The sequence below is a fragment of the Myotis yumanensis genome, unplaced genomic scaffold, assembly GCF_028538775.1.
Source record: "Myotis yumanensis isolate MYYU_CA2020_CCGP unplaced genomic scaffold, mMyoYum1.0.hap1 SCAF_13, whole genome shotgun sequence".
Lineage (NCBI taxonomy): Eukaryota > Metazoa > Chordata > Mammalia > Chiroptera > Vespertilionidae > Myotis > Myotis yumanensis.
The window spans coordinates 19,661,316-19,687,886 of NW_027223764.1; the positions used below are offsets into that span (position 1 = coordinate 19,661,316).

The 26,571-nt window shown below is 41.6% G+C and overlaps 1 protein-coding gene across 1 annotated transcript in view; it reads left to right on the plus strand.

Moving 5' to 3' along the window:
* The first annotated feature begins 2,650 nt into the window (after nucleotides 1-2,650).
* The window catches only part of HPSE2 (heparanase 2 (inactive)), a 541,259-nt gene continuing 517,338 nt past the window's right edge, over nucleotides 2,651-26,571 (plus strand). The window contains exons 1-2 of the mRNA XM_070432547.1: nucleotides 2,651-3,006; nucleotides 5,878-6,035. Of these exons, the coding sequence (XP_070288648.1) occupies nucleotides 2,717-3,006; nucleotides 5,878-6,035 (448 nt within the window). The 5' untranslated portion in view covers nucleotides 2,651-2,716. The remainder of the gene's footprint in view (nucleotides 3,007-5,877; nucleotides 6,036-26,571) is intronic.

Consider the following 26,571-nt stretch of genomic DNA (forward strand, 5'->3'; position numbering starts at 1 on the left):
AAAAATGAGCTACTTACAGCATATTAAGTAGGTGGTTAGATAGGAGGCAAGACAAAAATCATGATATGGGCATTGGGCGCTATTTGGAAGGAGTAGCCCTGTGCAGATCTATAACCAAACTAAACAGTCAGGTCATCTTGGAGTCAACCAGGAATATCTGGAACTCCCTAAAAGTTATGGAATTGCTTTCTTTACCTTGATTTCCTGAGACTGGACATGACTATAGAATTTCAATGGCTATACCAGAGAGATGGTTTTAATCAGGAATTAAGAAAAAAGCATTTTGGTTTGTTGGCTTTTATTTTTATACTACATACAGGTTCTGATGAAAACATTAAATACTGGTTAAATAGGCCACCAAACAATTACAGAATAGTTGGACCAGTAAGCAAAAATTGTGGTTAAAATTCATGATTAAGCAGATTCTCATTATACCTAAGTTCATCCTTAGTCACAAGAGTTGGTATTTTTGAAAGGTACGTTACTTAAAGAGATCTAGTGTAGTGGGTGAAATGATTTTTTTTTTTTAATCCTCACCCAAAGATATGTCTTTAAAATGATTTTAGAGAGGATGGGAGAAAGAGGGAGAGAAAGGAACATTGATGTGAGAGAGAAACATCAATTGGTTGCCTCCCCCACACACTCTGAGTAGGGATTGAACCTGCAGCCTAGGTTTGTGCCCTGACCAGGAATCAAACCTGCAATCTAGGTATGTGCCCTGACTGGGAATCAAACTACTAAGTGCCTGAGTCTGAATAAAATAAGGCCTCTGTATAAAATATTAATTATTGGGAACTAGATACATTGAAGTTTCCTTGTATAGTCTCTGCCTGGTATTACTGAATGGTCTTTATAATAGATAAATTCCTTTGATATCTAGGAGTCTGGGTTCCCAGAAATCTTGAAGATTAACTGGTTAAGTGATTTCTAGTGAATCAAACCCACTACCAATTAACTGAGCCACTCAGCCAGGGCTGAAATGATTTATTTCATTCAAGTTGTCTTCCTTTGACCTCATTTTATGCAATCCTACTTCCAGAAAGAGGTCTTCATGGCACTTCCCAGTCTAACCCAACCTAACCTTTGGACTTCCTGGTTGCTTGGTTTAGTAAAAGCTCCTCAGGAAACCTCATTTGAAGGCTATCTATGCTAGCTCTTTCCAGATTCCTTAATCCCATTGGTGGGGAGGGAAAGGGAGACAGGTTGCAATTTCAGTGTTTGTGGGTTCTGAGACTACCCTTGGGGAAAACCTTTGATCTGCATTTTAGAGTTTTGCCTGTTTGATATCAGAGGCCTTGGGACACTCATGCATACCTCTGCTGCACAAAGTCGTTCATCTGCCAAGTAGAAGGCCCATTTTGTCCCAGAAATAAGCCAAAAGTGGGGACTAATGGTCTGACTGCACAAACTGGGCCTGGCTTTTCTTCTGCACTTTGGTTTGAGACCTAAGGTTGGAGCTGATAGGTGCTGTGTGTCTCCACTTGAAGAGTCAGGGCAGGAGGTGCACCATGTGGGTTCCAGGCTGTTCTTGTACATCTAGGGGGATACTTGTGGGTGGACTCCAGGTGACTTCAGGTTGAGTTTGAAAACCCAACTGTGTCATTCTGTTCCTCTCTGGCACCATAAAGGCTCACTTCCCCACAGCAGAGGTAAGCCCAAGGTTGACCTTGAGAAAGGGCACCTCTGTTTGTGCATTGGAGTAGAGTGGACACGCAGTGGTTCAGATGAGATGGGTGCATTGCTGCCCAGACTATCCAAACACAGACCAGGTTGCTTTGACTTGGCCTAAGTCAGCGTAAATTGAAGCCCCCAAGACATTTCACTTTGGCTGCAGGCAGAACGCAGCCACATGCAGCCTGGATGCCCGTGTCCCTACACACAGAGAAGCTCTTTGACCTGGTCACTCTGTATATTACTTCTGGCCACTCTTTGCCCCATCTAGGTCAGAGGATGCTTCTGGGTGGATACCCAGTGTGTTGCAGAGGTCCTGACTTGTGTCCATGGAGTCTTCGTCTGCACTCTATGCTTTGGCAGGAATCAGTCGCTGCAGGAATCAGGACCGCTCTGCTACTTAACTAACATCCTTGCTCTCCTGCTTCAATCCAAAGGGAAGGGCCCAGAGTAGGCAGAATAGCTGATGCTGTAGGACCAACAGGCACAGGCTGGGGTGGACCTTTTACTCCACTGTGCCCAGGGCTGGCGCTGGGCTGTCCTGTTGGGGTTGTAGCTAGACCAGCCTTCCCCAGAACCTCACAGGGAGGGAAGTAAAAAAAAGACATCCCACCCTGTACTCAAAACTTAAAACAGTACTGCTTGGATCCCTTCCTCCACTTCCTGACCCTAGAGGGTTAAATCTGGAGGGTACAACGCCACCCCTCCTTCCTACTTCCCGCCTCTCCCCCAACCACCCCCTTACCTTTAAAAAGTTAAAAAATGTCTGCAGTCGAAATCTCTTAAAGGGGCGGTGCTGGTGAACGAGTACTCTTGGCAAGAGTTGCTGAGAAGGCTGGCTAGGGGCGTGAGTTCGCTCCACCAAGCACCAAAACACAGAAGAAAAAAAAAAGGGAAAAAAAAGAGAGAGAGAAAGAGAGAGAGCAAGGGGGGGGGGGAGGAAGGGAAAAAAGGGGGGGAAAGCAGACAGACACACACTTTAGATAAGGACAATTAGTCACCAGCGAGACCCTGTAGGAAGAGAGGTTTAAATCAGAGGGATTTAATGAGGGTGCTCTGTGCCTTCCCTGAAGCCATGCCCTCCAGCAACTCCCGCCCCCCCTCGTGCCTAGCCCCGGTGGCTTTCTTCTTGGCTCTGTTGCTCCATCTCTTCCTTTCCTCCCAAGCTGGAGACAGGAGACCCTTGCCTGTAGACAGAGCTCCAGGTTTGAAGGAAAAGACCCTGATTCTACTTGATGTGAGCACCAAGAACCCAATCAGGACAGTCAATGAGAACTTCCTCTCTCTGCAGCTGGATCCGTCCATCATTCATGATGGCTGGCTCGATTTCTTAAGGTAAGGCAGGGGCTTCCATGGATCATTTTTTTTAAAAGTAACAACCTCCCACCCCTCCTATCTCCCATTCCAAGGGGAAAGAAGAAGAAAATAAGCCAAGCGGATCTCTCAGAAAGAAAGGAGGTTTTCCTCCTCCTGGAATATTTGCTGTGAGGCTGTAACTGGTGATTGAGAAAAGCAATGTTTTCTATTAAGATGCACATGTTTGCAATGCAGAAGGCATTTCAGAAACTTATCAGTTATGACTGAAGAAATGTTGTGCTTACATATATCTGTAATTAGTCTACCCGACTCCTTCTGAAAAAGAGACGAGGTTCAGGACAGTTACAAAAGTGAAGAAAAGGTCTCCAGCAACAAAGACCCGAGAGGAATGTATGTATGTATGTATGTGTGTGAGAGAGTGCGTGTCTGCGTGTGTGTCTGTGAGTGTTCAGGCGGGGAATAGCACGAAAATGGAATTTTCCACGGAAAGATAGTTTTTTCAGTTCTCTCCAACTCCCAGACAGAAAATGAATTTAAGCAGAGGCTTGAGTGATAGACAAGTGGATCATATTTTTAAATTTTTATTTTATACCCTCCACTGTCATCTCCAGACTTGAGGACTTTGTAAGATGCTTTTTATAGACCGAAGGGCCCCCCAGTCCCTCCTCCTTAAATCTCCTGCGGTAACTGCATAGTTTAGTTTTTCTTTAAAGAAAAAAAAATCCTCGCTCTGATCATAGCGTATATAAGGAGAGCGGAAAGGGTTCTAGAAATACTCCGGGGATGTTTCAGAAGTCTGAACCCGGCACTGGCGGATTCGCAAACCCAGAGGCTTGTGTTCACAGACCCCCTTACTCTAATCTAGGCTTGGAATCCCTCTCGCCGGTTGTTAATGTTCAGCAGTTGGGCAACCACGATCCCTTCCCGTCAGGGACAGAGTTGCAGTGTAAAAAAAGAAAAAGAAATAAACAGATCATCTGTAGTGCTGAATCCAAGTGCTGAGTTTTTAAAAATCCCTCCAAATTGGAGCCTCAGCTGTGGGCTCACCCAGAGTCTTGAGCGCTTTTAGTCTCCTTTCTCCGCCCTGAGGCCGCGACCGCTGCGCTTCTTTCGTGAGTATCTTCGACTCCATTCGAGTTTTGCTTCTCGTGTGCGCCCGCCCCTCAGCCCTCTGGGTCTCCTCAGGACTTTGCCGGGTCAGCGGACTCGGCAGGTAGCGGGAGGCGCAACATGGGGCGCTCCTTCCACGTGGAGCAAGCCTTGCGTGAGGACTGCGTGGCTGTCGCCGCCGCCTCCGAGGCCGCTTCAGCTGCTGCCCGCGTCTCCGCTGGGAGGGCGGGCACATCTCCGCGCCGCCTGGCGTCCTCCTTGGAAGCTCTTCATGCAGCAGAACGTGTCTCTGAGCTTGTCCCCAGGTGGGGGGCAACCGGGGTTTGCCGAGATACACGCCCCACTTGCATTGCACTTATCCAGCCGCGCAGACTCCTTCAGGATTCTCTTTAAAAAACACACACACATCCTGTTTGCGCCAAATGCTTGCCACAGAAAAGATTCTAGAAGACGGCATTGGGGGAAGAAGCCGTGGCGGGCGTATTTGCATTGGCTGTGCAGGCTTCCGGATGGACGGTTGCTGGGAATGCCGATTCCGCAGGTCGGACTTCTCTGCCCGCGGAGGGCCACGCGATGTCCGACCGCGCTTCCCTGGAACGCAGTCCTAGAGGTCGCCGCCGCCGGACTGCCCCGGGCGGCCAAGACTTCTCAGAAAGTCCCTAAGCAGAATCTCCGGTCCCCTCTCTCGTATCTGTCCCCTTTGATACTCTTTAGTTTCTCCATTTGGGTTTGGATTTCAGAACCTGAACCAGCAAAGTGTTAAAAATAACGTATAGTAGTAAGAGCATCTACAATTGCTCTTTCTCACCTATTTCCGAAGTACAGCGCTTCTATTTAAAAAACAAAAAACAAACTATGGAAATTCTGAACCTAAATAGAGGTAAATGCTATTGTTCTGGTGCTCCTCCGATGCGCAGGTTCCAACTTGTGGCAAACTTCACTTTCCCCATCGCTTCTAAACGGCTCCACGTGGAAAGGAAAAAAGATGGAGCCCCACTGGGAGGAGGGGAGAAGAATGATACCTTTCTGAGATCACTCTGAATTACTGTAGGGTCAAAGAAAAATTGCCTTTCCTGTGCAAAGCAGGGGTGGAGGTATTCACCGAAAGGCAAGGATTACCCCGGGAATCTCTCGACCTGGGATTTGGGAGGTGGATGCGGTTGCTATAAAGCAGTGGAAAAGCATAATCAATTTAGGCATTAAAAAACAAAGAATCAATTTGACCTCAGGTGCCTGGTCTGAGAGAAAGAAGGAGAAAGAAGATGAGTTTAACTTTCTCTACTGAGGTTGCAGTGCCCCTGGGGCCGAGGAGGCAGATCCAGGGATTCAGCAGAAGTTTGGCAAAAACCGGAGCCCCGCGGCACGCGCGCGGTGCGCCTCTCCTTCAGGAGCGCTTTCCCGGCAGCAGCAAAGCCGGACAACTGCGCCTTAGCCCCGTGTTCTCAGAGGTGTCCCCCCTCCCCCCTTTACACACACTTAGCGAACACAATCTAGTCCTGTGGAAATAACTACCTTTGGCGAGCAGCTTCGGGGTGTCCGAGGGAGGGGTCCGTGGCCAGCTGGGCGCAAAAGGTAGGCTTGGGCCAAGGGCAAGGGCAAGAGGCGCACGCTAGAGGCCGCGGAGCTGCCAGGAGCCCGTGCAGTCCGCGGGCTGTGGTGGACACCGAGCCTCTGAGCCGGGGCCAGGTCGCTTGCAGAGTGGAAAGAGGGCCTTGCTGGGTGCTCGCGACCTCCCGCCTTCCCTTGGGATCCTTTCCTCTCTCTTTCTCTACCCCGCAGCTCCAAGCGTCTGGTGACCCTGGCCCGGGGACTTTCGCCGGCCTTTCTGCGCTTCGGGGGCAAAAGGACTGACTTCCTGCAGTTCCAGAACCTGAGGAACCCGGCGAAAAGTCGCGGGGGCCCCGGCCCTGATTACTATCTCAAAAACTATGAGGATGGTGAGAAACTTGCTTCCCATTCTTGCGGGGTGGGGGAGGTTTGGAAAGGGGGAGCGAGCTGTGTGTGGATGGGGTGGGTGGAAGTAGATTTGGAGGAGAGCCTGGTAGAAGCTCTCCTGAAAAGCCGGTAGCTGCAGGCGAGGGCATGCCTGAGTGTGGGACTCCTGACGTGATTACGCAGAAGGGGCTTTCAGGTAGTCCAGGTCCCAGCTGCTTGCCTTCGCTGGGCTGCTAAATCCCAAGGCCATGAACTGTAGCCCAAACTTTTGGAAGGCTAGTCCAGTGGGGAGAAGATGCAGTGGGTTTCTTGAGAAAATACAGGCGGGTTCATAGGCTATTAAAGGTCAGGTTCACATTGCATTGCTAAAATTCTAGAAAAAAAGTGGCTATTGTTTTTATTTCTTGCTTTCCTGAGGTGAGAATCCAGCCTTTTTTGAAACCTACTCTAAAGTTTTCTGAAATAATCCCTTTTAGATTGGTCCCTTGTTAGGGAAGGTTTGAAAATCTCCACAGTCAGTTCTCCTTCAGACTGCCTAATCTCAGAGTCACATTAAAAAAGAAAATTAAAATTGGATTATAAATGCCAGCCTTCTTTCCTGCCAGGATCAGATGAGTTAAGCGTCTGGCTTTGAAAATTCCAGATCCTATTCCCGTGTGAGGTGGACCAATCTTTTTAGGTTTGAACAGTCTCATTTTCAGTAGGGAAAAATGAAAATGGTATTTAAAAATTTTGTTTAGGGGGTTTGGTGTTAATGTCTATGAACTTCCTGTGTGGGTAAAGGGACATACTTTTTTTTCAGACAGGCAAGATGGGAATTGGTGGTTCCTCAGCCACTGAGGCTGTTTAGATAAGATAGAAGAGCATTAGTGTCCATTTTTGGAGGTCTATCTCTGTCCTGCTGTTCCTTCTCATAAGTGAGTTACAGTTTTATTTTTAAAGGGTTCAGGGACAGTTTCTCAGAGCTCCCTGGATTTTGTTACACCTTGTCCTTATAAATCAGCAAAACGAGGAAATGCTGTTTTATTTTCTGGGGCTTTCACTGAATGGGGATTTTGGAGAGGTACTGGATTTATTTCAAGGATGGCTGAGAAACTTTTTTTTTAAAGTGCCAGAATGGAGAAAGAGAACAAGGCTGAGACTTCTTGAGTTTGAAGTGTGAATAGGACTTCCTCTTTTATAACATCTGCCAAAGTGTGTAGGTGTTTAAGGCTATATCTTTTCAAAGGTAAATGTCATTGCCATAAAAATTAGAGTGCAAGTAGATTTTGCTGTCATTCAGCATAAAATCCTGAACAGCAGCTCTGTTGGTAATTTGACCCAGGGCCTTATAGCTCCCAGGGTCACTGTCAGCTCTTGTGATCAGACATAAGGAGGGAAAATATTAATGCTTTCCTGATGAAATAGCTCTTCTTTGAATCCATTTGAAATATTTCTTCTTTAGTTTGTAGTAAAACTTGTAAGAGCCCCAGGAATTGGCCTTTTTCTCCAAAACTTGTACCTAGGATTATATTACTGATTCATTGAGAACACGAGACCATCTTCAAATGAAGGATACCATTTGTTTTCCTTTGTAAAAGGAGAAAGTGGACACCATGGGGAGAAAAGAAATTGGCAAAAGACTGTGCCCCATAAAACTTCATAGAATTTTAAAAAATCAGAATTGGAAAAGATCTAAGAGATCATCTTCAATCCTCCCACCATTTCAGGGGCCGGCCAGTACAGGATCATTTCATATGGAATCCTTTTCTTGTTTTGTCCAACTGGCATTAAATATCTCTATGAATACAGTTTTCACCACTTCTATGGGAGAGAGCTCTTCTGTCCCATAGGTTTTTGCCAGCAAATTTATCCTGAGATTTTCCTTTATGCATATTCCATAAATATTTATAATTATTCATTTTGTATTTTTTAGATGTCTACCTTCAAAATAATTTCTGTCCTTGGCATATCACCTTCAAAAAAAGAGGTTTTGTCATAGCTGTTTTTTATCTAGACTACCTGGATTTAATTCTTTTAAAACTTTCTTTAAAGTCAGTTCTTCCAGACACTAATCTGTTTTATTGCTCCTAGCTGAACTTCTTTGATTTATGTCTCTTGGTAATAAGATGCTCTGAACTATATCAGTATTTGAGTCCTTAGCAGAGTTAAAGAGAGTGGGAACGCCCTATTTCTGCCCTTTGATGCTTACATATCCTTAAGCCACCCTGTTGTCTTTGTTGTTGCATGTTGCATTGCAGAACTCAAGGCAAAATTGTTTTAGGTATAGTCTCAGCAATTTTGAAAAATTATACTTCGGTTGTTACTTTTCATTCAGTGACAATTTTCATCTTAAAATAATTAGGTCTTCTTAGTAAATGGCCCTATAATAGGCACTTAGGCATAAGCACCTTATTAAAAAAAAGATATACTGACTTAAACATATTGTAAAATAATAGAGTCATGTGGCTTCTATTTTCCAAATAATTTTAAGTACTTTAATGCAACTGCGTTTTCTCTTTCTACAGCCATTGTTTATCACGTTTGGAACTTCTTTGGTTACTCCTTTAATATACTCTATGCTTAGGCAACTTAAATTTTATAGAAACATGGTGATGATGGAGGAAATAAAAATTGGATTGTTCTTCATACCTTGGAATCTTACCCTTTGCCTAACTTTTTCTCTGTTCTGTGATGTTATGCTTTTCTTGCTCTCAACAAAGAAATTTGGGTTAATCTTTTGTTCAGAAGTTTATTTTGCTCCAATCTGCCCTTCTTTGTTACATATTCTATGTGCTTTCTTTATATACCTGCCTCTTTGCTGCCATAAACATACCTTTAATCAAGTTGTATACCATTTATTATGCACATCAAAAACCAGCTTAATATTTCTAAAATATCATATCCATCATGTTTCCTTTAAAAACATTTTTCCAATTACAGTTGACATAACAATATTATATTAGTTTCAGGTATATCATGTCACTTTTTTTGCTAAAAAATGATTATTTTTGGATTGCTTACAGAAATGTTTAAACTCCTCAACTTGGCATTCAAGGCCTTTTACATTTCAATCTCAGCTTACTTTCTGTAACTTGTGTTTTAATATACCTTTTATTACAACCCTACTTAATTTCACTGTCTTCTTAAAGCACTGTCTAAACCCCATACCTATGTTCAGCTGGTATATCTCTGCTTTGAATCCCTTTCTCTTGGCTTTGTTCAAATCTCACCCCCTACCCTGCCCAGTTCCTGAAGGCCTATTGCAAATGCCCCTTATTTCCATAAAGCCTTTCCTGAACAAGGCATACCATAACCATCTCTTCTTCCTCTGGACCATTGTAGCTTTTACTCTTTATGCTGTTCTTTTGGCCCTCTCTACTTTCTTTTGCTTTTTCACTTTTCACACAAGTATTTGTTTTAACTTTCCAAGTGGCTCCGTTGGCTGAAGCAACATCCCGTACACACACAAAAAAGGTGGTGGGTTCATTCCTGGTTGGGGCACACGCCTTGGTTGCGGGTTTGATCCACAGTCAGGGCGTGTGTGGGAGGTGACTGATTGATATTTCTCACATTGATGTTTCTCTCTCTCTCTAAAACAATCAATAAAAACATATCCTTGGGTGAGGATTAAAAAAAAGAAAGAATGCACATTCTTTATAGGAAGGGATTATATCTAATTATCGTGTATCCCCAAATGTCTAGCATAATGTATGACACATAGTAAAACTTCCACAAATATTTTTGGATACATAAAAGGTTAAGAGCACTGTTAAAGGCACTGGGAAAATGGAGGTGACCAATGAAGAAAAGAATGAATACAAACATGAAGATTCTATTCATTTTTTTATCTTCAATGCATGTTCCCATGAAGTCTGCTTTTAATGCTTAATTTAATGACATTATTCATTTTCTTAGCCATGTACTCTTTATCTTTGGTAGTTAGTCTAAGTTGTCTTGGTTTCATGCGCTGTATTAAATCAACCTTACCACTTGGTTTAAAACCTTGCACTGGACTCACACTATTTTTTTTATTGTATCTGTTTCTTCTGTGCTTTTACTTTTGCTTTTCCTTGTTAGTTTTATGTAGTTGCTATGTCTAACTTTTCAATTCCTGATTTAATAGTGCCTTTCACAAGTTTATTATTTTTTGTCTTTATTTCCTGAAGATTTTCTTCAGAGAGCTTTTGAAATTCTAAATGATCAGTGTGAGTACACTTTGTAAACTCTAAGGCACTATACAACTATTATTATTGTTCTTTTCTCCAGGAACTTTTCTAGTTTTAGTAGAGGTGAGGTAATTAATTCTTTTTCTTTCTATCTCCATTCCATTAATGAAGACATATGACATAAGAATAGCACAACTGCCAAAATACATATTTACCTTGAATGTATCCACCTTCCATTATCTCATTTTACCTCACCTAAATGTTTCTTGAAATTCAATTATACTTAACAAGTATTTATTTATTTAAAAAGAACAAATATTTATTGATTATCTACTTTGTGTTTAGTTTTATGCTGAATAAGGAATGGCAGAATATCAAATAAAAAATACTGTCCTAAATCATCATTAGAACACAACAGTAAAAACTGCTATAGGTAAGATTCACTAATCTGTGTTAAAATAAGAAGAGCCTGGCTGGTGTGGCTCAGTGGTTGAGCATGGACCCAGGAACCAAGAGATTGCCAGTTTGATTCCCAGTCATATGGGCTTAATCCCCAGTAGGGGGCATGCAGGAGGCAGCTGATTGATGATGTTCCTCTCTCATCAATGTTTCTATCTCTCTATCCCTACCCCTTCCCCTCTCTCTCTGAAAGAAAAAAAAAATCAATTAAAAATAATTTTTTATTGTGGTGGTTTTAGAGTATGTCCTCAAATTCTCTGGTACTTTGCATCTAGGATATGATTGACTTCTCTCCTTTTGAGTGTAGACTGGATTTAATGACTGGCTTCTAAAGAAGAGAGTCTTAAAGGGGAAAATGCTAACTTTATGATGGAGAAAATGACAGGCATTATTTTAGCAAAGTGATCAAGGTTAACACCAGCAAATAAGTTATGTTGATATCAGGTATTTCCTAATATGATGTGATCAGAAGGGTACTTTGATACTCTTTTCCCACATCCACAACTCTCTGTAAATCTGAGAAAACAGATTGAAGGACACTATAAAATATCTCACTTGACCCTTCAAAATACATTGTTCTTGCTGTCAATGAACTAATAACTTAGTGAGATAATAGTTTATATTGATAAATCTGAAGATTAACACAAAGAGAATATAGAATAAAATGCAAAGTAGAACATAATAGTTTTTCAGGGTATAAGAGGAAAAGTAGAGATGAATACTGGCCAGACTTAGATGGGAGTTAGGTTAGGCCTTTTCTTTTTTAAAAATATATTTTATTGATTTTTTTACAGAGAGGAAGGGAAAAGGACAGAGAGTTAGAAACATTGACAAGAGAGGCTGCCTCCCACACACTCCCCACTAGGTATGTGCCCGCAACCAAGGTACATGCCCTTGACCGGGATCGAACCCGGGACCCTTGAGTTCACAGGCCAATGCTCTATCCACTGAGCCAAACCAGTCAGGGCTAGTTTAGGCCTTTTCAAAGATGGGTAAGAGACAAGGAGAGAAGACATTTAACTAAAAGGAAAGAGCATGAACCAAAGCCTAAGTATGTGTTTGAGCACATACCTTAACCCTAATCTCAATCCTAACTCTAACCCTAAACCTTGGCTTCATAGAAGGTACATGTTAGAAATTATCTTAATTCATGTTGCTAGAACCATGTCACATTTTTTAGACACTCATTTGCACATTTTTGTTAATTCAGAAATGTTTATAATTTTAAAAATCTGTAAAAATAAAGTGCATGTTAGAAATTACACCAAGAAAAGCTCATATTGCTAGAATTATGTCTAAATTGAGTTTTAAGAAGTTCTAATATATTTCTGTTAGCTCCAAAATATGTAATTAAAAAAGAAGAAAGTACCTGTTTGAGAAGAAGGTTTGGTTGGGTAAATCCAGATTAGATTATGAGAATCTTGCATTTTAAGCGTAGTAAAATGAAATTGGCCCTATAGGAAAATAGAGGCCATCATAAATTCTTTTACTCCATTGGAGTAGGGGAGGGAATTTTCAACCTGAGCAGTGAGGTACTATTGTCACATTACATACTACTGACCTCTTGTCACTTATGCAACGTAAGTCAAAATTAGTTTCTGGAGATTTAAGCCCAAGAAAAGCTTCCATTCCAGCTTCATCATTTGGTATTTATGATTTGTCTGCCAGTAACTTTAGGGTCTGATACAATTTAATGTTATATTAAAGGATTCAAATTCTGTAATATTTGAAATTTGGTAACCAGGTCCTGAGTGCTAGCTGCAGCTCACTGTACCCCTGTGAATTTGAATGTATCTCACAGAGATATAGTCATCATGTCATTTAATCAAAATTTAGTCATTGTGGCCATCTGTATAATGCTTAAAGTAATAGCGATCAGGATACTCTGATCTATTGCTTATAGAAGTGGCTTAATTAATTTGAGTGAATAAAAAAGTCCAGTAAATAAACCTTCCAGTCTCAACCACATTTGTATAATTATCACCTGGTCATTGAGGCCAAAGGTAATTCACACAGTTGTGTGTACCTGTACAACACAAACTGTGCTACTATTGCCAGTACCAAATATCATTATTTTTCTTGCCAAAGTTATTTAAATTCTCTCTCCTGTTCTCCCAAACACTCTTGTTGAGATGGGTACCTCATGAGGAAAAGAAGCTTCTTTCAAAATTTTCTGGGCCTTCCAGTTACATGGTCTGGGCTCCTGGAGTCAGGAGCCTCTTCTGAGAATCCTTCATCAAAATGGATTAGATGTTAGGGAATCTTAACTTCAGTGCTTCTTAGTATCTCAATGAAGTTTTCATTTATCTCAGTGTATGAGGCAATGGATTGGAACTCTGAGTAATGTGTGTGTATGTTTATGAGGGAGAGGTAAAGGGAGGAGGAGGGTACAGGGGGAGAGAGGAGAGAGGAGTACCTAAGAGAGAGAGCGATAGAAAAAAAAGAGAGACAGAGAGACAGAGAGTCAGGGAATATGAATATACTAGAGGCCCAGTGCACAAATTCGTGCACAGGTAGGATCCCTCAGCCAGGCTGGCGATCGAGGCCTATTGGGGGGCTGGCCGGGGGGGGGGGGGAGGAACCCTGGGAGGTTGGCCGGGCAGCCCCCCCAATCAGGGCCTATGGGGGGGGCTGGTCAAAGGGGGGGGGTTGGACGATTGGGGGGAGGGAGGGGCCACAGGATGCCTGCCGGTGGGGGTAGGGGCCATGGAAGGTTGGCCAGTTGTGGGGGAGGGGCCATGAGAGGTTGGCTGTGGGAGTGCACTGACCACCAGGGGGCAGCCTCTGTGTTGAGCGTCTGCCCCCTGGTGGTCAGTGCATGTCATAGTGACTGGTCGACTGGTCGACCGGTCGTTCTGGTCATTTGGTCGTACCGGTCATCCAGTCATAATGGTTGCTTAGGCATATATATATATATATATATATATATATATATATATGAGCATGAGAGAATTTGGTGTGTTAATTTCTTGTCCATGGTGATGTAGGCAAAATAAAAACATTTCTAGACTAGTGGTTAGTGCTGTAGAAGGTATAGTATAGATACTTGTTGAACTACTTTATCCTTTGATTTCGTGATCCGATTGAGTTGGATTCAATTCTGTCCCATTTTCTTCACTATAGTAGAGTGAAAAAGGTTATTTTGCTTAATTCAGTAAACATTTTTGATTATCAACTGTATGCAAACTTAGTACTAGATATTGGGACTGCCAAGAGGAATAAAACATGAACTGTACTATCAAAATGCTCTGGTCTTACATATTCAACAGAATTTCACAGTGGTTTCTAGTGTCACCACTGTAGTTAGACTAATCTCTGTCTAGTCCCTTCATTTTGAACACTCATCTTCCGTCTTGTATTAAAATTTATTTTCTTGTCCTTCAAGCTCTACCTAAGTCCTTTCTTTCATTAAACCTTCTGCTAAGCCAATCTCGAGTAATCCCCCCTCATTTTCTGAGTTTTTCTGAAATTCTTCTCTGAATACTCAATTCAGTTTAGCCCAAGTGCCCCAGAATTTATGTTTGCTTGACTTAAAAAGATAATTTTTGTCTCTAGGAATTGATGATAAAAACACAGGCATTGAGATGCACATAAAATCCATATAGAGATAATCATCATCACACTGTATAGAACAGACACATAAGTCAAACAAAGAATGTTATTTACAAGCTTTAATGCATGTGTTTTACTTTTTGTGTGGCAAAGAGTGAAGAATGAAAAATATAAGCTGCATATTTAGAAAAGATAGAGGTACATATCTGTATCTATATGTTTATAATGAAGGAGTTGAGGGTTAAAACAGTACCTTATTTTCACTTACTCTGATAAGGCAACAACACCTTGAAGGATGGAAGGTGAGACTGGAAAGCTGGGAAAAGGTAGATTGTCCAGACTTGTGGCATTGTTCTGAAACACTGTGAAAGAATGGATGCTTTTTTGCAGCTTAATAGTAGTAATAATATAGTAATATTACCTAACATTATAGAGTGCTTATTATGTGCAAATACTATTTTAAGCAGTTTACCCGTTTAATCCTTTTTACCCTCTGAGTAAAGTATTGTTTTCCTCATTTGACAGAGGGGGAAATGGAGACCCAGAGTGACTAAGTAGCTTGCCCTGCTAATGTAGTGTGAAAGAGGGACTCAGTGATGTCATTCATTAAACCTGCTATGAGCTTCATAAGGAGACTTTGGTTTTAGTCTCAATCCTTTTCCTAACTAACCATGTGCAATTGGGGAAACTGTTCACCCTCCCGAAGCCTGCCTTATCTGTAAAATGAAGAGAATTTACTACATTGTCCACATGTAGCATCTAATTTTAAAATTCTGTGAATTAAAGATTTTCTCAGATACACAAGACATACAGGAAATAATAGCAATGAAAACAAGATAGGATATTTTCAAAGATTAAAGGATGTATAAGCAGTAAGGAGTTCAGAGTAGGGGCATTAAGTGAGAGCTAGAGTAGTCAGGATAGGTGTCTAGGAGGAAGAATCTTGACCTGACCTTAAAGGTGAATACTACTACTACTACTACTACTGGCTACTGTTTGTTGAGCAATTGCTATGTTTGACTTTTGTTTCCCCCTTTAATTCATAAATCTGTCTGATGAGAAGTGTGTGTGTGTGTGTGTGTGTGTGTGTGTGTGTGTTTGAAGAAACTGAGACTCAGAAAAGACAAGTGACTTGCTCAAGGTCAGACCAGGATTATTATCCAATCTTCTCTTTACAATGCTTAGATAAGAGAGGGATTCAGTCTTTGATTCATTCATTATTTCATTTATTCATCTATTAGGCACTCAAAAGGCCTATATTAAGCATAGGCTTCCTATGAGGATATTCAAAGGACTTGTGAGTCAGGTCACAAATAGTTGTTATGTACAACAATGAAATAATAACCACAGAGGGGAGAACCAAGATGGTGGAGTAGGTAAACCCCTGTACTCGCCGCCTCCCACAACCACAACAAAATTACAACTAAAATACCGAACAACCATCATACAGAACCACCTGAAAGCTGGATGAGTGGAAGTCCTACAACTAGAGAAGTAAAGAAGAAAGCACATTGAGACCAGTAGGAGGGGCAGAGGCACTGAATGTGCTGGTCCGACACCCATGTGTACTATTTTCAAAAAAATATATTTTATTGATTTTTTTACAGAGAGGAAGGGAGAGGGATAAAGAGTTAGAAACATCGATGAGAGAGAAACATTGATCAGCTGCCTCCTGCACCACCCCTATTGGGGATGTGCCTGCAACCAAGGTACATGCCCTTGACCAGAATTGAACCTGGGACCCTTCAGTCTGTAGGCCGATGCTCTATCCACTGAGCAAAACCGGTTAGGGCTGTACTATCTTCTTAATTGGGAGGGATATAATCTCTGTGGAGGCTGCTTGTGAGTAGCAAGGAGTCCAAGCCCCACACTAGCCCCCCAGCCCAGGGTCCCAGAGCTGGAAAGAGAAGCCCCCATACTACAACTATGGGATGTAAAAACCAGCAGGGATTGGGCTGAGTGATGGAGGCTGCTGGAGACTCTGGGGTTCCTTTTAAAGGACTGGCACACAAACTTACAAGATCATGCTTCCTCTGAGCTCCAGTGCCGGCCACTAGGTGGTGGCTCTGGGACACCCAGACACATACTGGGAGGAACTGGATTGTCTGGAATTGAGGCAGGAACTCTGGGGCAGCTTTCTCCCTGAAAGGGGCACTTGAGAGGACATTATTCCTGGGCTGGGACATCCCCAGTTGCAAGGCTGACTGGCAGCCATATCTGTTTGCTTCGCCCTGGTGATTCCCTGAGACCCCCCACCCCATCCAATTTGCAGCCCCACCCAGCCTGTATGCAGTGGCTTTTTCAGATGAATGGCCTGTCTTGTTCAAGCTTCAGACTTTGCTAAAATCTCTCATGCCGGTGGCAGCATGCCCCAAACCTATCAATAAAAGGCCCAAGACCCGGCACTAGCACCAGCCTGTTTTGCTTCACAGCTGGGCCTTCCCTGGGCACCTCTAAACCCAATACAAATAGCTCCTGCAGGATGTCCCCAGGCAGTAGCTGACTGCACCTCTCTGGAGGCCCTAGAGTCAGTATACCTGGTGGACAGCTTCAGACCATAACGGATTACGACTCTATACATCCAAAAGTAATACACTCAAGAGGCAGACTCAGTGAGCACCAAAGCCCCACTGAAGCAAGTCCTGCTCCATAGGGGTATTTTCTGCACACTTGTTCTTCCACTGTAGTCATAGCTGGTCCTCACAGCCAATTGGCCTGGAGGTCAGTTCCTCCCAGAGATGCCAACAGCAATCAAAGCTCAACTATAAGACTGTGCACACAGCCCACACAGGGGCACACCTAGAGTGCTCAGCTCAGGTGACTGGGGAGGCTGAGTCACTGGGCCCTACAGGACACCTACTACACAAGGCCATTATACCAATTCCAAGAAACATAGCAACTCTATCTAATATGTAGAAACAAACACAGGGAAGCCAAAATGTGGAGATAAACATCACACATGAAAGAAATGGGACTAAGCAAACTACTGGACACAGAATTCAAAACCATGGTTATAAGGTTACTTAAGGATCTTCATGAGAGCTTCAAGGGACTTTGTGAGACTTTCAAGGATCTTAATGAGAATGTCAAAGACGTGGAAAAGGACCAGGCAGAAATTAAGCATACACTAACTGAAATAAAGAATAATTTACAGGGATTCAACAGTAGAGTAGAGGATTACAAGTATTAAATCAGTGATTTGGAATATGAGGAAGCAAAAAACACCCAACCAGATGAGCAAAAAGAAAAGAATCCAAAAATATGAAGATAGTGTAAGGAGCCTCTGGAACAACTTCAAGCATACAACATTCACATTTTGGGTGTGCCAGAAGGAGAAGAGAGAGAGTAAGAAACTGAAAACCTATTTGAAGAAATAATGACAGAAAACTTCTACCTGGTGAAAAAAATGGACTTACAAGTTCAGGAAGCACAGAGAGTCCCAAACGAGGAACCCAAAGAAGCCCACACCAAGACACATCAATATTAAAATACCAAGGGTTAACAAAAAAGAGAGACTCTTAAAAGCAGAAAGAGAAAAGCAGTTAGTTACCTACAAAGGAGCTCCCATATGACTGTCAGCTGATTTCTCAACAGAAACTTTGCAGGCCAGAAGGGAGTGGCAAGAAATATTCAAAGTGATCAATCTCAAGAACCTACAACCAAGATTACTCTTCCCAGCAAAACTCTCATTTAGAATTGAGGTCAGATAAAGAGCTTCACAAACAAGAAAAATCTAAAGGAGTTCATCACTGCCAAACCAGTATTAAATGAAATGCTGAAGGGTATTCTTTAAGAAGAGGAAAAAGAAGAAGACAATATGAGCAATAAAATGGCAATAAATACATACCTATCAACAATTGGATCTAAAAATCAAGGTAACACTGAAACCATTTTGACTTTTTGTTCAAATACTATATCACTGTGTGATTTGAAAGAAATCCTAGCTGAGGATTTCTTAAGTCTCTTTGAATACCATTCATCTTATTAAAGCTGCTTTGTGAATTTGAATGCTAGTGAGCCAAAGAAGAGATTTATAAAAAGACCTGGTTTATGATTTATTAGAAATAGGCTAAAGAAGGCACAAGGTAGTCATTTTTTAATAGCTCCTTAGTTGTTTCCAGGAGAAAATAATTACATTTTATATTTGTAATATTCTTTAAAGATTATAAAAACCTCTCTATTCTGTACAGAAACTGTGTATAGTCTTATTTTAAATTTTGAAATTTCTGGTTTATAAATGAGAAAAACTCAGAGAAGTTGCTCAGAGTAACATGGCTTTTAAGTGGCAGAGCTGGCATTAGAACTCAATACTTCTGCCTTTAAAAGCCTGACACTTTTAAATGAGGTATCGTAGCTAATAACCCTTTCACTCCACTACAATGAACTAGATAGTGCTCTTTTTTAAAATGTTTTTTTCCCTTTATTGAATATTACAAATGTGTCCTTATCCCCCCAATGTCCCCTCATCCCCCCAAAGTACTCTTTTTTAAAAAAAATTTTATTTTATTGTTTAAAGTATTACAAATAGCAGTACACATGTCTCCTTTTTTCCCCCATTGACCTTCCCCTGGCCTCCCCTACTCCCCGGCACAGGCCTCCCCCTTCCCCCCATGTCTTGTGTTCATTGGTTATGCTTATATGCACGCGTACAAGTCCTTCGGTTGATCTCTTACCTCCCCCCACAACCCTCCCCAGCCTTCCTGCTGTAGTTTGACAGTCTGTTCAAGCTTCTTTGCCTCTATCTATTTTTGTTCACAAATGAGTGAGATCATGTGGTATTTTTCTTTCACTGACTGGCTTATTTCACTTAGCATAATGCTCTCCAGTTCCATCCATGCTGTTGCAAAGGTAAGAATTCCTTCTTTTTTTTTTTTTTTTTTTTTTTTTTACAGCAGCATAGTATTCCATTGTGTAGATGTGCCACAGTTTTCTAATCCACTCATCTGCTGATGGGCACTTAGGCTGTTTCCAAATCTTAGCTATTGTAAATTGTGGCTGTGAACATAGGGGTGCATATATCCTTTCTGATTGGTGTTTCTGTTTTCTTGGAATATATTCCTAGAAGTGGTATTACTGGGTCAAATGGCAGTTCCATTTTTGATTTTTTGAGGAAACACCATACTCTTTTGCACAGTGGCTATACCAGTCTGCATTCCCACCAGCAGTGAAAGAGAGTTCATTTTCCTCTGAATCCTCTCCAGCACTTGTCGTTTGTTGATTTGTTGATGATAGCCACTCTGACAGGTGTGAGATGGTACCTCATTGTTGTTTTGATTTGCATCTCTCGGATGATTAATGACTTTGAGCATGTTTTCATATGTCTCTTGGCTTTCTGAATGTCCTCTTTCAAAAAGTGTCTATTTAGGTCCTTTGCCCATTTTTTGATTGGATTGTTTATCTTCCTTTTGTTAAGTTGTATGAGTTCACTGTGAATTTTGGAGGTTAAACCCTTATCGGAGATAACATTGGCAAATATGTTCTCCCATGCAGTGGGCTTTCTTGTTGTTTTGTTGATGTTTTCTTTTGCTGTGCAGAAGCTTTTTATTTTGATGTAGTCCCATTTGTTTATTTTCTCCTTAGTTTCCATTGCCCTAGGAACTGTATTGGTAAAGATATTGCTATCACAAATGTCTGCTATTTTGCTGCCTATGGCTTCTTCTAAGATTTTTATGGTTTCCCATTTTATGTTTAAGTCCTTTTTCCATTTTGAGTTTATTTTTGTGTATGGTTTAAATTGGTGGTCTAGTTTCATTTTTTTGCAAGTATCTGTCCAGTTTTCCCAACTCCATTTATTGAAGAGATGGTCTTGACTCCATTGTATGCTCTTGCCTCCTTTGTCAAATATTAATTGAGCATAATGGTTTGTGTCAATTTCTGGGTTCTCTATTCTGTTCCACTGGTCAATATGTCTGTTCTTGTGCCAGTACCAGGAAGTTTTGAGAACTTCTAGCCAGGCTCACCAGATAGTACTCTTGCTCTGTGGTAGTTGGCCAATCTGAAATGGGCTCTGTGGGAAGCTAGAATGGGTTTTTGTGAGAGGCCATTTTGTTTGTAGGTGTGCTGGGGTCCAGTTTAGTACCAGATTCTTGTATGTTTTTGAACTGCTCTTCATTGACAAACTCTTGCACAGGCCACAGAATGCCATTCTTGGAGATCAAGAACCTGAGTCCCAGATTCCCTTGAGCCTGGGATCCATTCCCAGGGTGAGGCTAGAACCAGTCCAGAGAAGGGATGGAGGGGACTTTGAGAGCACTGGGTGGGAGAGCACTATCACTGAAGAGATTTCCAACAAAGAATTCGAAAGCCTTTTAAAAATTTATTTTATTATTATTATTATTTATCTTTATTGTTGAGAATATTACAGATATCCCCCCTTTTAAGAATTTTAAAGCCTTTTAAACACAAACATTCATTAGCTGTCACAGTGCATCCGGTGGGAGGGAGGAGGAGTCTGTTCATCTACCACAGAGGAGGCCCATTGTGAGTAAGCAGAGAAGCTAGAAATAGAACATGAGGTTTTTTGGTGACATAGTCACTGAACCATGCACACTTTAAAAGAAAAATGTTTGTAATCACCAGTGAGACAAATCTTTGCATACCAATTAGTGCCCTAATAGGTATTTTTTTTCATCTGGGTTGTTTATTTCCTCGCAGTTCTTGAAAACCAGGTTGTGGACTTATTTGCCTGGCCATTATGAATACCCTTGGAAGAGTAAACTCAGGTTAAATCCATTGACGTGTAGATTCAAAAGGAGCTACATACAGGCCAGGCGTAGCCAAGTTAAAATCCATAGGTGAAACTAAACATGTAACCTAAAACCATTAGAAAAATAAGTGCTATTGTTTCATAGAACATTTGTAGAAGCAAATGAATGGCACCCCAGCCCAAAGGTCAGGATTTTCAACAACTTGTAGCAGAAAACTTACACTTATTAAATGTCTTCACTAGGGGTTTTTGTGTTAGTGGATGACTGAGGTCTTTTGTTTCTTCTGTTTTCCTCGTGGCAATAAAGTTGAAATTTAGCAAGCTTTCAAAATGAAATTTCTCATAGAAGTTATAACCACAGGTTTTAAGTTTTCATCACCTAAATGTGGAACAGAACGATTGAAAACTTGGGGGTAGGGAAAAGAGAGTTGAGGACACATGTGGTGTGTATCAAAAATCAGTGTAAATCAGGAAGGTGTGGTAAGGGGGATTTCCTGTGTTACAGAACTGCTGAAATAGTGCTCCTCCACCCTCCATCAACACATTCCAAATGAAGGTACTGGCTTTTTCTGACACCTTGCAGAGATGGTTTGCTCCTCAACTGACACAGTATAGTTTCCTTGAAGCTTCAATCAACAGTTTGCAGCTAGGAAAAACTAATCGTTGGGATAATGTGTTCTTTGATTGTGTCCTTTCTTTTGTTCCTCTTGAGTTTGGCAGATACCTTACCTGTAGGATAGGACCAGACTAGTATATCTTAGCCTGTTTGTTTGTTTTTCACCCCTGCTGTAGGATAATTCATTCCTAGGTTTCTAGGTATGAAAATAATAACTACCAAATTACTGAGCATTTATACTGGGTCCAAGTACTGGGCCAAAAGTTTTTCAAAGGTGATCAGATTTTCTCCTCACAACCCCATGAGACTGGTACTATTAATTGTCCCATTTGAGAGGAGTTAGTCAATTAACAAATATTGGGTGCTATGCCAATTAAACAAATCTCTGGGGTTGAGCTGAGGCATTGAGATAAAAAAAAAATTTCAACCTCTGGGTGAAGTGATTTGTGTTAAGATATCTCTGCTGGTCTGTTGTGGAGTTAAGATCTAGACAGAATCTAGAGCAGTGGTTCTCAACCATGACTGCACATTAGAATCATCTGGAAATCTTTTTAAAATCCTGATTTCTGGGCCTCATCCTCCGGAAATTCTGTTTCTTTGTTATGGGGTGGGGCCACAACATTAGTCACAAAGAAACAGAATTTCCGGAGGATGAGGCCCAGAAATCAAGATTTTAAAAAGATACCCAGGTGATTCTAATGTGCAGCCAAGGTTGAGAACCACTGATCTAGAGCCTAGGGCAGGCATAGCCAACTCTACTATAGTGCCGCCTGAACTTTAATGTGTATGTGAATCACCTGGGGATCTAGTTAAAAATGAGATTCTGCATTTCTGACAAACTTCCAAGTCTTGCCCATACTCCGGTCTGGGGACCATACTTGGAGTAGCAGGCTTTTCTACTGGATACTAATATTAGTACCTATGGTAGCCAGAAGGGAAAAATGTTTACTGAAAGGCAGTAAGCAACAAGATGGGGAGCTGGGAGGGGCTCATCCATTTTACTTTAGTGATGATGGCAGGGATCATGGATTGGCTATATACATTTCTCAGTGTTTTCCTAGGACCGAATAACCTTTTTCAGATTATTGTCCCATTCCTGAGAACTCTTGGAACTTTAAGACTGGCAAAACTAGTATAACTTCACTTGTTGAGGTGTTTTCATCTGTTAGTCAGGTAGAGATGTGGGTTGTAATTGCTAAATTGGTCAGCTTTCTAAAACTTATTCTCCTTTTCTTCAAGGAGGCTGAAACAGGAATTCAGATAGATGAGAAATTACAAGAAAAACATAGATTTTCAATTAAATATTTCAATAAACATTTGTTAAACACTGGCTATATAACATAGTCTTTTAAAAAATATATATTTTTATTTATTTCAGAGAGAAAGGGAAAGGGGAAGAGAGATAGAAACATCAGTGATGAGAGAGAATCATTGATTGGCTGCCTCATGAACACCCCGCACTGGGGATTGAGCCAGCAACCCAGGCATATATCCTTGACTGGAATTGAACCAGGGACCCTTCAGTCCACAGGCTGACGCTCGCTATTCACTGAGCCAAATCAGCTAGGGCTAACATAGTATTTTGTTAACATTGCAATATCTTCTCTCTTTAGGATACAAAAACAAATGGAATATAGTCTTTGCTTTGATAGAACTCACAATTTAGTGGGGAAACAATGACATAAAATAGATAATGATATGGTAGAAATATGAATAGACAGATTGTAGAGAAAGAAGCAGTAAACTTTACCAGAAGTAGCTGAGGAAGACTTTATAGGTGTCACCAGACCAATTTACTCTTGTTATTATTTCTGATTGTTGTAAATGTCAATAAGAGTTTAGGTTATTAGACCATTGCTGATATTTTTTAAAGTTTCCTCTGTATTAAGAATGATTTTATAATTTTGAGATTAAGGGTACAGGTGATTCTCATCAATTACATGCATGAAAAAATTGAGATTAAATTGACAATAAGCATTGTCTTAATCTTTTTTAGATGGCTTATTGAGCTATAATTTATATTCCATACAATTTATATGCCATTTAAAGTATACACATCAGTGGCTTTTAATATAGTCACAGATTTGTGCAACCATCACCATTCTCCACTTTAGAACATTTTCATCACTCCAAAAGGAAACCTTGGACCTCTTAGTTATCTCCCCAAACTATCCCCTACCCCTGACCTGGCAACTGTTAATATACCATCTGTCTCTCTGGGTTTGCCTATTCTGGATATTTCATATGAATGGAAAGAGGAAATTAAGGCTCAGAGAGATTAAATCTGTTAGTAATACAATAAAGCTAATGAGTAGCCGAGCCAAGATTTTATATCTAACGAATGGTCCTCACCCCACCCCTGGAAGGCAGTTTGACTATAGCACTTGATTCCTAAAACCTCCTTCAAATTACTAGAGCAATAAACAAACAAACAAACAAACCTTCTAAGCCTCTTTTATTGGCTCTGGCTATTGACAGTGACATTGTGTAAGGTATTCTCTCAAACCAAAGTTGTGTATTGGGGGTACCTCCAAGGAAGCAGTCCTTTTCTCTTTGCCAAAACTCAATAAATAGGATGCTTGCTTTTGGTCATGGGACACCATGGTCTTGGGCTAGAGAGGGATGGAGCCCGTGGCTAAAGTGGTCTATTTAATGGTATGATTCTATTTTTTCTTTTTTTAAAATATATTTTTATTGATTTCAGAGAGGAAGGGAGAGGGAGAGAGAGAGATAGAAACATCAATGATGCGAGAGAATCATTGATTGGCTGCCTCATGCATGCTCCCTACTGGGGATGGAGTCCACAACCTGGGCATGTGCCCTGAGTGGGAATCGAACTGTGACCTCTTGGTTCATAGGTTGACGCTCAGCCACTGAGCCACATCAGCTGGGCTATTGTATGATTCTTTTTAAAAAATATTTTTAAAATTAAATTTATTGTAGTAACATTGGTCAACATAAACATATAGGTTTCAGGTATGAGTTTCTATGTTACAAGACCTGTATATTGCACCACCCAAAGTCAGATCTTATGTCACCATATATTAGGGCTCGCTTCTCTCCCCACCCCCTGTACTTTTCTTTATGAAAGACTAGAGGCCTGGTGCACAAAAATTTGTGCACTCGGGTGGGGGGTGGGTGGTGGTCCCTCAGCCCGGCCTGTGCCCTCTCGCAGTCTGGGACCCCTCAGGGGATGACCACCTGCTGGCTTAGGCCCACTCCCCGGGGGATTGGGCCTAAGATGGCAATCAGACATCCCTCTAGCAGCCCGGCAGCCCTCGGGGGATGTCCACTTGCCAGTGGGGAGCAGGCCTAAACTGCAGTCGGGCATCCTTAGCGCTGCTGAGGAGGCAGGAGAGGCTCCCACCACCACCACTGTACTGGCAGCCATCAGCCTGGCTTGTGGCTGAGCAGAGCTCCTCCCATGTGAGAACGCCCTGACCACCAGAGGGCAGCTCCTGCATTGAGCGTCTGCCCCCTGGTGGTCAGTGTGTGTCATAGTGACCAGTCATTCCCAGTCCTTCTGCTGTTAGGGTCAGTTTGCATATTACCCTTTTACTATATAGGATAGAGGCCTGGTGCACGGGTGGGGGCCGGCTGGTTTGCCCTGAAGGGTGTCCAGGATCAGGGTGGAGGTCCCCACTGGGGTGCCTGGCCAGCCTGGATGAGGGGCTGATGGCTGTTTGCATCTGGCCACACCCCCTTCAGGGTGGGGGTCCCCACTGGGGTGCCTGGCCAGTCTAGGTGAGGGGCTGAGGGCCGTTTTCAGGCTGGCAGGTGACTGAAGCTACCAACCTCTCCTTTTTTCCTTTTTTTTTTATTCTGGGATTTATTTACCTCTATGGCTGTCACTGGAGCTGAGAGCCGGCTTTAGCTCTGAGGCTCAGCTCCAGCTCTGAGACCTTGGCTGCTGAAAGCAGGTATCTGGGTTTATTTGGCTTCTATAATTGAAACACTGTTGCAGCTCCAGCTCTGAGGCCCGGCTGGCTGAAAGGAGGTTTCTGGGGTTTGTTTAGCTTCTATAATTGCAACATTCTTTCTTAGAGTGCAGCTCAGAGGCCGGCAGTGTCAGGTGGGGAACCTTGGCTTCCTCCATCACTGGAGCAAGCAAGCCTCCTGTTCGCTTCAGCTGCCTGGCTGCCGGCTGCCATCTTGGTTGGAAGTTAATTTGCATATCGCCCTGATTAGCCAATGGGAAGTGTGTTGGAGGTATGGTTAATTACCATGTTTGTCTGTTATTAGATAGGATTATTTATAAAGCAATTCATTACTGTTTACCTCTTTAAATTTCCATTTAAATTTTTATTAAATTTATTGGGATGACATTGGTTAATAAAATTATGAAGGTTTCAAGTGTACAATTCTATAATACATCTTCTGTATATTGCATTGTGTTTACCATCCCAAATCAAATCTTCTTCCGTCACTATATATATGCCCTCTTTTATTCTTTGCTACTTCATCTAGACTGCTTTTTCCTTCTTTAGGTAATTTTTTTCTTTTTACTTAAGTGTAATGACCTAAAATATTTTACCTCAAGGATATCTTTTCCTTTTCTCCGCTTTTTGGATTTTGCCTAGAAGTGTAGTTTTTCTTAAGATAGAATAAGTTAAAAAAAAAAAAAAAAGATAGACTAGGTTCACCCTTATTTTGAGACCTAACCTTTCCCCTACAAGTACATTTCTCTTGAGTTCATGAGTATAATGAAATCTTTTCAATGCAATGCCAACTCTCTTTTTTGCCTTGTTAACTGCCTTTGATATTTCTCATTTGCAATTTGGTTTTACTGTCCTATCCCAGGCCTTCTACAAAAATAGTAACCTCCTGATTGGTGTCAGTGGCCCTGATTTCTTTGAATGAAGGAAATAAACAATTACTGAGCACCTACTCTTTGAAAGGCACTTTATAGTATATCTCTCTTTTTTTTCTTTTTTTTAAATTAAATCTTTATTGTTCAGATTATTACATTTGTTCCTCTTTTTCCCCCCCATAACTCCCCTCCTTCCGCCCTCACTCCCCACCCACTGTGTTCATCCATAGGTGCACGATTTTTGTCC